Source organism: Helobdella robusta, assembly GCF_000326865.2.
Source record: "Helobdella robusta unplaced genomic scaffold HELROscaffold_23, whole genome shotgun sequence".
Classification (NCBI taxonomy): domain Eukaryota; kingdom Metazoa; phylum Annelida; class Clitellata; order Rhynchobdellida; family Glossiphoniidae; genus Helobdella; species Helobdella robusta.
Window position 1 is genome coordinate 1,482,606 of NW_008704216.1, and position 11,423 is coordinate 1,494,028.

General features: G+C 37.1%; 2 protein-coding genes across 2 annotated transcripts in view; one reads left to right on the plus strand and one right to left on the minus strand.

The window, feature by feature from the left end:
* HELRODRAFT_172338 (hypothetical protein) overlaps positions 1–2,602 on the minus strand; it is a gene marked incomplete at both ends in the record, with an annotated part of 5,074 nt that extends 2,472 nt beyond the window's left edge. The window contains 5 exons of the mRNA XM_009019001.1: positions 183–311; positions 731–800; positions 1,170–1,286; positions 1,444–1,556; positions 2,578–2,602. Of these exons, the coding sequence (XP_009017249.1) occupies positions 183–311; positions 731–800; positions 1,170–1,286; positions 1,444–1,556; positions 2,578–2,602 (454 nt within the window). The remainder of the gene's footprint in view (positions 1–182; positions 312–730; positions 801–1,169; positions 1,287–1,443; positions 1,557–2,577) is intronic.
* Positions 2,603–6,221: 3,619 nt separating this feature from the next.
* On the plus strand, positions 6,222–8,005 carry HELRODRAFT_127402 (hypothetical protein; the record flags this gene model as incomplete). Its single annotated transcript, XM_009019002.1, has 2 exons — positions 6,222–6,270; positions 7,707–8,005. Coding segments are annotated over 2 exons (348 nt in total), but the record flags the coding sequence as incomplete, so codon positions are not given.
* Between the last annotated feature and the right edge of the window lie 3,418 nt (positions 8,006–11,423).

The window sequence follows — 11,423 nt, forward strand, 5'->3', positions numbered from 1 at the left end:
GAAGCCCCCATCACCATCACCATTGCTGTCATCCTCAGAGTCGGCCATCATCATCACACCAGCACCATCATCATCACACCAGCACCATCATCATCACACCAGCACCATCATCACACACACAAACATCATCACCACACCAACATCATCATCTTCATCGTCGTCCTCATTCCACCACTACTAACTATTCTTAAAGACGAACAGCGTGCCTGTTGGCAGCTGATCGGAGGTGGTGTAGAAGTTGGCCATGAGAGGTGCGATGTAAGAGGAGTAGGTGAGCATGGAGTGAGTCATCTCGTTTGTGTGGATGAATCCTGGATGCGTGCATGCATCGTCGTTGCTGTCCACCAACCACCAACCAGCATCATCAGCATTATTACATCGTCATCGTCATCATCATCATCGTCGTCGTCGTCGTCATCATCATCATCGTCGTCATCGTCTTGAAGGACTACAGTCGTCAAGATCACAAATATTTGCAGGGATAGATGGATGGACGAATGAATGAATGAATGAATGAATGAATGAATGATTAGATGAATGAATGAATAGATGGATGGAAAAAGTGGCGACGATACGATAATACAATGGAATGATAATGTTTAAAATTAATCGGCGCGATTTGTAACTGGAAAGTTTATGATTAAAATTTTTATGAAAAGATGATGGTGATGACGATGTAACTGTTGTTGATGATGATGATGGTGGTGGTGGTGATGATGATCTCACAAACCGCCAGTTGTTAGGACGATCTTATCAATGAGATGACCATAGAAAATAAAATCACCGTCCAATCTTAAAACCTGTTCAATTTTTGTTCTTTGCTCATAAAATACTGCTTCATTCATTTATTCATTCATTCATTCATTTACTCATTCATTCATTTATTTTATTCATTTATTCATTTGAAATATTTGAAATATCACTAAAAAAATTATTACAATACAATTGATAAATGATTGAACGAATAAATGAAATAAAAAGAATAAATGAATGAATGAATGAAGGAAGAAAGAAAAGAATGAATGAAAGAAAGCAATAAAACCAATGAACGAGTAAATGAATGAAATAAAATGAATGAATGACTAAAACTACAATTGAAAATTCAATGAACAACTACAATGAATGAACAAATAAATATTGGAAAAATTAAATTCATTAACTAAATTGACCTTTGCCCCCAGATGGTGGTCTTTGAGAATGACCTCTGGGGTCGCGGGGACATCTTTCTTGTCAACCCATCTGCTACTTTTGCTCAAACTGTAAGAGTAGTATGTGTAGTTCTCTTCCTAATTTTTTGAAATTAGTGAACAGTATCGTAAAGTTGGAACTACAATTGTTTAAATTAAAGTTTAAACTTTTAAAGAAACTTTGTTTGAAATACTTTTTTAAATGTTTAAAAAGATACTTAGCTCTGAATTTTGAGAGAAGATTAGAACTGCCCACCTGAATCATGAGTGTGTCGTTGTTGTGGATGTCAACCTGGTGACCAATTTTAATTTTCTTGCCGTCTTCTTTGCTGTCCTCTTCATTGTACTCCAGGCTATATTCCGTACTACCTGTTTTGTTTCGCGGTTGATTTGTTTTTCTTAACTTTTTGATATTTTTAATAAAATTTGATTAAATGAATCAATTTCAGAAGGCAGTCACGACTTATAAATTTATTAATTGATTATTCATTTCGTATAAAAAAATATTTTAGTTAAGTTAAAATGTGAAATGCTACTAACGAAATAAGCAGTTAGGAATTTATTAATTATTTGATAGTTCGATTTCTAAACTAGAAGTTTTACATTTTAGCCATTCCATCATTCTATTGTTCATTCATTCATTCATTCAATCATTAATTTATTAAAAAAATCCAAACCACTAGCTGCCCGAGGAGAAACAAAAAAAGCGAAGATGATTAAAAAAATGATTTGATGAGATATAAATGTTAAATTCATTTCTAATCATTAGTTTTATTATTAATATTTGTTAATATTTATTTATAATAATTTATCGTTTGTATTAATTATTTTATTATTATTTATATTTATTTGGTTATTTTCAAGTTCGGACGAGAAAAACAAACAACAAAAAAGACGTCACGTAATTAATTTGAAATGAACGGTTTAGGTTACCAAAGAACAAAAATGTTTTATTTATTTTTGGAATTTGTTATTTTAAGTTCACGTTTAACAAATTTAAAATTTTATTTTTCCTCTATTTAATTAAAAACGACTGATAAATTTTATCGCAAAGAATACGAAATGTAGAGGAGAATTGATTGATCAGTAAGTCAGTAAATCAATCAATCAATCAATCAAACTATTATCAAAAACTCTAAACGAAAAATAATTTTTAGTTTCGCGCTGGTAGCAGAGGTATATTTATAATTGACCGATCAGAAGAGCATGCCACAACAACAACAACAACAACAAAACAACAACAAACAACAACAACAATAATATTTATTAAATAAGACCAAGAGATACAATAATAACTAAGCGAATGGTTTGTCTCCGCGCGTATTCTTGTCATGGGCATTCAGAATGAAATACACAATCAAGATAGAAGGCATTGTTCTTTTGATACAACTTTCTCCGTTCGCTACTATAATCATTGTTTAATATAATTATTTAAAATAATTAACTCATTTTTTTCAAAATTTGTGCTTCAAGCAAGTAATGCAGGCACGCACTTAAACTTGCTTGGCTGACTGGATTGCTTTTTTAGTAATCTCGAGTTTTTGCATAATGGTGCCTAGCTATGAAGAAAATGACGACGACGATGATGATGATGATGTTGATGATGATGTTGATGATGATGATGATGGTGGTGGTGGCGCACTGATTCATTAGAGAAATAATTGTTTTAAAAGTTAAGCATTTGAAAGAAAAAAATCACTCAAACGTTAATTTTTGGAATAAATTATATAGCGTTTAATCACAAACAATGGGCCTTTTTTTGTTTTTTTTCTTTTATAACAAAATTAATTAGCTTCCTTTTCACGGTTTTTGGTAATTTTTTTAAAATTAAAAGTCTGTTTTGTATTTGAGCATTGAATCAGTGGGGCTTCCACTTAAGTTAGGATACGGTTGGCTGATGACGACGATGACGATGTTGTTGTTGTTGTTGTTGTTGTTGTTGTTGTTGTTGTTGTTGCTGTTGTTGTTGTTGTTGTTGTTGTTGTCATCATCCTCATCAACATCAAAACAACGACAACAAAAAACTGAATAAATTACTTTCGATTGAAAAATTATACAAACATAAAAAAATAAACACATAAACATCGTTGGAAAAAGTCGCATATATGTATAATTTTGTATTTATTGTTTTTGGTTAGCAGCACTTCCGGAAAAGATTATAAATCAGAAAAAGAGTTGCAACCTTTATATATTTTGTATTTATCTGCACACACATGTTTGTTCGATTGTGTTTCGTGTGGCATAATTTTAACGTCAGTGGACTTGTCAATGTGTGTGTGTGTGTGTGTGTGTGTGTGTGTGTGTGTGTGTGTGTGTGTGTGTGTGTGTGTGTGTGTGTAGGTTTCATTAAAATACCAGGAAATACAAAAAATAAGTATGAAACTTCACTTCAACAGCAACTGAGATTAAAATGATGAAGACGACAACGATGAAGATGATGATGATGATGGTGATGAAGATGGTGATGATGATGGTGACGGTAATGATGATTAATGAAGCCTTGGTCGCTATCAGTTGTAGACATAACAGAAATCTATTAACGAAATAATCGCCTCTAAATGCTATCCCCATTCCTATTGGCTGATCGTCAATTTAATCCGACCAATCACTGCCTCGCATTTCAAACTGTAGGAACAATGAACGAAGTGCTTTCATTGGTTGATCGACCTGCCAATCAAACGTCTTAAACTGTGAGATTTGAATGAGGGAGGCGTGGCTTAGCTCAGGTTAATTGAATCAGTTTGAGAGAGCTTTCAATCGGCTATTAATAGTAACATATCCTAGACTATTATAATAATCAATAAACTTGTATATGTATGCATGTATGTATCGATGTATGTATGTGTGTATGTATGTATGTATGTATGTATATTTGTATGTATGTATGTTTGATTGCTTATATAAGAGATGATGGTTTGGATGTTGCGACTGAATTGTTGCACCGCTCACGGAGTTACTCGTTTTCGTTATTTTGCATCGTTGGCTCTGCAATGTTGATTTCATTTTTGACCAGTTTCAAGACATACATGTGACGTGAACAACATCAACAACAACATCAACAACAACAACAACGACATCAACAACAACAACAACGACATCAAAAACAACATCAAAAACATCAACAACATCAACAACAACGACATCAACAACGACATCAACAACAACTTCAACAACAACAATAGCAACTGTTATTCATATCTAACTTAGGCTGTTTCGATTTTGAAAGCCCAGCAGAAAATGTTGAACAACTCAGATTACGAAGGCGGAAACCTCTTTTCAAAAATAATTCCCATCAGCAGCAGCAGCAGCAGCAGCAGCAGCAGCAAATCTAGCTTAAACAACGTGAACAGCTGCATTAATTGGGATGGCGCCGCTAGGAGCTACGTTCGGAGCATGAATGATGTCGAAAATGTTGGCAATGAAAAAGACAGGGCAGAAATTAATACACCATCACCATCGTCGTCAACAACAACAACATCAACAACATCAACAACAACATCAACAACAACATCATCATTATTTAATACAATTCCATCATCTGTTTCAACCATTTTCGCATCATCGTCGTCGTCTTCATCTTCGTCAGCATCAGCATCTCTGTCAAAAACAACCAGCGTTTTCTCTATAGACGCCATTTTGAAGCAGGAAGCGGACACGAAATGTAACGCCCACACGTCACCGAAGACACTAGATCAAAAGGCAGATGATAACGGAAATGAGAAGAGTGATGAACTAGACGGCACCAGTGGAGTTCTCAGCGACAACATCAACAGCATCAAGAACATCAATGACTTCGAGATCAACATAACCAGCAGTGGCCAGGTGAATCAAGAGGATTATGACGTCATTGAGAATGCTGATGATGACCTAACAATTCCTAAACAGACTTCACCAATGGCAGCCCGCTTATCATTTCAGTGTCCGCCATTTTTGAACGGAAGTCATTCGTCGGCGGCCATCTTATCGGCGGCCATGTTTTACAAACTCTTGGCTCAGAAACATTTTGCGAAGGATGAGTTGGAAATGTTTAAAATGAACAACAACAACAATGTTTTCAATTTTGCTGGCGTTAGCTTCAACAACAACAACAACAACACCAACAATAACAACAACAACAACAACAACAACCATAACATTAACAACATCAACCATAACAACATCAACAACATCAACCATAACATCAACAACATCATTAATAATAACGTCTTACAAACTTGTTCGCCATTCTTCAGTCCTTCAATTTTTTCATTTCCTTTCTCCGCCCTCCGTCACCACCATCCACCCATCCTTAAGTTTACCGGAAATAGATCGGCCATTTTTAAACATGGCGTCGGACCAAACTGTGATGATTATAATGGCGATGACGTGAAGAACAAAAGTAGAGATGTGACGAACGTCTGCGAGGCTAACTTTCCTCTGAAGTGTTACGTTAAAAATGACGTCACCGATGAGAAAGAAGACGAAGATGGCCATGGCAACAACAAAACCGGTGATGATGATAATGATGACGATGACGATGATGACGACGAGGATGAACATCACGTGATTGTTGATGATGATGATGATGATGATGATGCTGATTATGATGACGATGTACATGCAAGTGAAAATGCAAAATTGTTGGAGTGGAGCGAGAATGATGTGGTGGACTGCAAATGCCAACATCGTCCTCAACAACAACATCAACATCATCTTCAACATCATCTACAACAACAACAAAAACATCCTCAACATTATCAACAACAACAACAACAACATCTTCATCAACATCAACAGCAACAGCAACAACCGCAACAATTTTTCCTTCAACAACAACAACAGCAGCAGCAGCGAAACACAGAGCGGCAAAATTATCAACCCGCGTTCCACTTCAACTATCTTCAACAAAAACAACAACAACAACAACAACAACATCACCATCAACACCACAAATCTAATTTCGCCAAAAAATCATCATCCTCAACAGCAGCATCAGAAGCAGCAGCAGCGACCACAGCAGCAGCAGCAGCGAAACCTGTCCAACCAACATTACCGTGGCCGGCTTGGGTTTACTGCACGAGATATTCTGACAGGCCGTCATCAGGTGATCATCATCAGCACCACCATCAACACCACCACCATCGTCATCATCATCGTCTTCATCATCATCATTTTGTTACCATAGACATTCATAGATACAATTACTACACGCATAGCATAGCGTAGCTTAGATAGAGAAACTGCATGGTAGACACATGGTGGAACATTATTATTTATTGCGCTGTTATGTTTGTCGTTGTTCTATACACTGGCTCATTCATTTGCATATGTTTCAAATGATGATGATGATGGTGGTGATGATGATGATGGTGGTGATGGTGGTGATGATGATGATGATGGTGGTGATGATGATGATGATTTGACTGAGATAGCAATGATAATTAAGAGGCGGATTAGAACAAAAATGTTTCAAATTGACAGTAGCACTACCACCATCATCTTCATCGTGGTCGCCAGTACCATCAAAAGCAACAAAATCATCATCATCATAATCACCATCGTCATCATCATCACCATCGTCATCATCATCATCGTCGTCATCATCATCATCATCGTCATCAGCGCCAGCACGAAGCGCCTCATAATCAATTTAAAGTGATACGCACCGCTGCTCGCTTCAAAGATTTCATTGCCGTCATCATCATTTCCGGCAACAAAAACTTTAAATAACGCCCAGAGTATTCAACAATGATCTTTTTCCGGCTTCAGATATTTAGAGTTTTTGATGCTGTTTGTTGTTACCTTTGTTATTGTCTGCTTGTTTCGAATGTTGTTGTTCAAATATTGTCTGCATTATAAAGCCCGTTGTTAATATCTATGTTGTTGTTGTTGTTGTTGCTGCTGTTGCTGTTGTTGTTGTTGTTGCTTTTGTTGTTGTTGTTGATGTTGTTGTTGTTGTTGCTTTTAATATCCTTGTTTTTGTTGTTGCGTTAAAATTTGTACGTTGTTGTTGTGCTTGTTCTATGTTGTCATGGACGATATCATCATTAAAATTAGTCACATGGTCATCGTAATCGTCACGTCTGCTACCATCATCATCGTCATCATCATCATCACCTCCATTCTATCAACTACACAGAGCTATTGATTTCCGCCGTTTAATTATAAAAAGCATAGAAATAAAAGTTTAAAAACAAAATAAAAACTCTTCAAAAATTGATATTCATGATTTTTGGTGCACACGTCATCAGCAGGCAAGCAGCCGGAAATATGGCTCTTGTAATTAGAAGGCCGCCATTTCGAAACGATTAAGCGTTTGCCGGAAGTTGTGAATTGTGGGAAGTGGAACGGATGATGATGATGAGGATGGTAGGGATGATGATAATGCTTATTATTATTATTATGTTAGGTATTTACTCTACCATCATCATCATCAACAACATAAACAGCATTAACAACATTTGTTATAATTTTCAGGGCCTCGCTCAAGGAAGTGTCGCAGAAAGAACAACACAGCAGCAGCAGCAGCAGCAGCAGCAGCAACCACCACCACCAACAACAACATGACCAATCAGCAGCAGCAACAACAGCAACAGCAGCAGCAGGACGAAAAAAGACCTCGCACTGCTTTCACGGGGGACCAGCTAGCCCGATTGAAGCGAGAGTTTAACGAGAACAAGTACCTGACAGAGGAGAGGAGGACCTGCCTGGCCAAAGAACTGAGCCTCAACGAGAGCCAGATCAAAATCTGGTTCCAAAACAAGAGGGCCAAAATGAAGAAGGCCAGTGGGGTGAAGAACCAGTTGGCCCTCCAGCTCATGGCCCAAGGTCTCTACAATCACTCATCATCATCCTCTTCTTCTTCCTCCTCCTCCTCATCTTCCAACGTTGTCGCTAGGTGTCTTCCTGCCGACAACAACAACAACAATAATAATAATGATGGTGATCATCATCATCATCAGCAGCAGCACCGCCATCATAATTTTGACCAGCAGCATAACCACTTGGAGGCCAGCTCTGCTACCAGCCGTGCGACCGCTAATCATGCTTCTGCTTTTAAAAATGGCAGTAATAATGATAATGATGATGATGATGGCGATGATGATGATGATAATGTTATCAAAAATCATCATCACCACCAACAACAACATCTCCTTCACCATCGTCATCACCCTCATCATCACCCAGCACTTCATCATCATTTCAGATTGGGCATAACTCCGCTCCTCAATGGGATGGAGTACTAAGACATGAAGATGATGACGATGATGATGATGACGACGATGATGACGATGATGATGATGATAACGATAATAATTATAATGATAACAAAATTACAATTACATTCACAACTTAATTCTTTTTATTTCCTTCGTTTATTCATTCATTTATTGAAATTTAATCAGTTCATACACTCATTCAATAATTAATTAATTAATTCATTCATTCATTCATTTATCTGCCCATTCATTCATCTGTAATATTAAACACAGCATCGTTAAAACCCCATTATTTGGACACGAAATTTTTGCACTGATTTATTAAAAATTATTTAATTAATTTCTAAAACTGAACAAATTTATTTTTAATTAATTAATTATAAATAGTTTAATGGATTTTAATTAATTAATTAATTTGCACGTGTATTTGCGCCATTTTAATCGTTTCATATTTAGAAAAACTTGCTTATTTCAGGATTTTTCCATCTTCATTATTTGATTATTTGGTTGGTTGGTTGATTTTAAAAAAATTTCAAAACTCTTCTCTTTGTTTACAAATTTATAAGTAATTTGAAGTAAACAACAAATTCAACAACAACAATAACAAACGAACAATCCAACGAACAAATGAACGAACGAACAAGCAGACAAGCGAACGAACGAACGAACGAACAGCAGCGACATCCCCGAAAACACCATCAACAACAATTCGTAGCGAATCTAATTGAATGCATATCAATGATAAACAAACATCCTTCAATCAACGACGGCCAGACGTGTAATCCCCTGTCATCATCATCATCGTCGTCGTCGTCGTCAGCAGCAGCAGCTGAAGCGGCAACAACAACGACATCAGCATCGTCATCATCGTCAAGTGAGTCTGACACGATCGTTTGTAAAGATTTAAAAGACAAGAAAATGATAGGACGTGTAAATAGATGCTCTTACACCAATACACTCTTACAATGTATGTACGTGTGTGTGTGTGTGTGTGTGTGTGTGTGTGTGTGTGTGTGTGTGTGTGTGTGTACGTATGTATGTAGAAATATAAGCATGTATGTGTGTGTGGGTTTATTCAGGAAATACAAAAGTTAGAATGACTGTAAGTAAGGCCTAAACATATCCTTTTTTAAAACTGCCTGCCACCGTTCTCCCGGAAAGTCGATTTTCTCTCTCTTTTTTTCCTCTCTCTCTCTCTCTCTCTCTCTCTCTCTTTCTCTCTCATCTCTCTCTCTCTCTCTCTTTTTCAGCCAAACTGCGGATTAATATGCCAGGAAGGTTTGCAAGCAAATGAGCAATTACAAGCAAGTCACTTCTTCCTTAATATGTAGTTGGTTGGATGGTCCATCCTGATAACCATGATGATGACGATGATGATGATGATGATGATGTGGTGGTGGTGGTGGGGGTCGATAATGATGATGATGTGGTGGTCGATGATGATGATGATGGTCAATTTTATCATCATCTTTTTATTTCGATGTTTGGTTTGATTGGATGGAAACCTTTGAGAGGCTCACATTCATCTCAACCAACGAGGTAATGCATTTAAAAACACCAAACAAATACGCGGGCACATACACACACACACACACACACACAGACGCACAGACACACACACACAAAGACAGACACACATACATACTTGCACATGCGCACACACACACACGCAGACGTACACAGAAACAAATACCATGTCAGAGGATTAAAAAAATTGCGCGTTGTATGCATGAGAAGATTGAGAGAGAGAGAGAGAGAGAGAGAGAGAGAGATTATCAATCCGACACTATCCTCAATTTATTAATAGGTCATTCTCTGTCGTCATCGAGCAAATGATAGGTGATTGGTCGGAAATAACTGGGTCAAACGCCAGTGGTGACCTCATTATGATGGCGGCCATCTTGGCGTTGGGTGTGTGCGGCAGAGATTGCAAGATTTGGCGGGAAATAATGTTTTTGTTTTTAATGCTGCTGTTGTTGTTGTTGTTGTTGCTGTTGTGTTTTGTTTCATGTTATCGTTCTTACTGGGATTGCTTCGAATGTATCCACTATACTTATATAAATAGAAACACACACACAAACACAGGCATATACACATACATGCACAAACATACACATACATATGCACACATACACTTACATACACACACACACATACATATGCACACATACACAAACATACACATACATACACATACATATGCACACATACACTTACATACACACACATACATATGCACACATACACAAACATACACATACATACACAAACATACACATACATACACAAACATACACATACATACACACACACACACACACACACACACAGAAACGAAATGCGGACGATGCGTGTAATTTTGTTGAAATTCATTTCTTAAACTTCCCTTTGAAATCTTTGTTTCATTCGTTCATTCGTTCATTCGTTCATTCATTCACTCGCTCGTTGATTGTTCATCTATTCATCTATATATTCGTTCGTTCTTTCATTCATTTATTCGTTTTTTCATTCATTCCTTTACTCACTTGCTATTTAAAATTATCGTCATCCCTAAACAATAAAAGTATTTGTGGCTGTTGTTTAGAAAATGAACTACCAATCATTAACATCAACAACCACAACAACATCGTCATCAACAACAACAAACACAACAACATCGTCATCATCAACAACAACAACAACAGCAACAACAACCTCCTATATATTCTAACACGCCCAAAATATCAAATTCTGTATAACATTTCCTCCAAGTTGACACGACCGTGCGTGAAAGTATGTACAATTTTGCAGTTCACACAAGCCATCCTCTCCACCAACCTATGCAATCGCCACAACCAACGGCACCTTAAATGTTCAGTCAATTTCAGACCCCTTCAACCCCTTCTCTTGCATGGCGGGCCATCGCAATTACTACTGGGTACTTGAATCTCAGTGTTAATGCGGCCCTGACTGTGCCAATAACGTTGAAACAAAAGAGCGTAAAATGATCTGTCGAACCGCCAACCGGTACGTCTGATGACTTCTGGCAGTGGTTTCT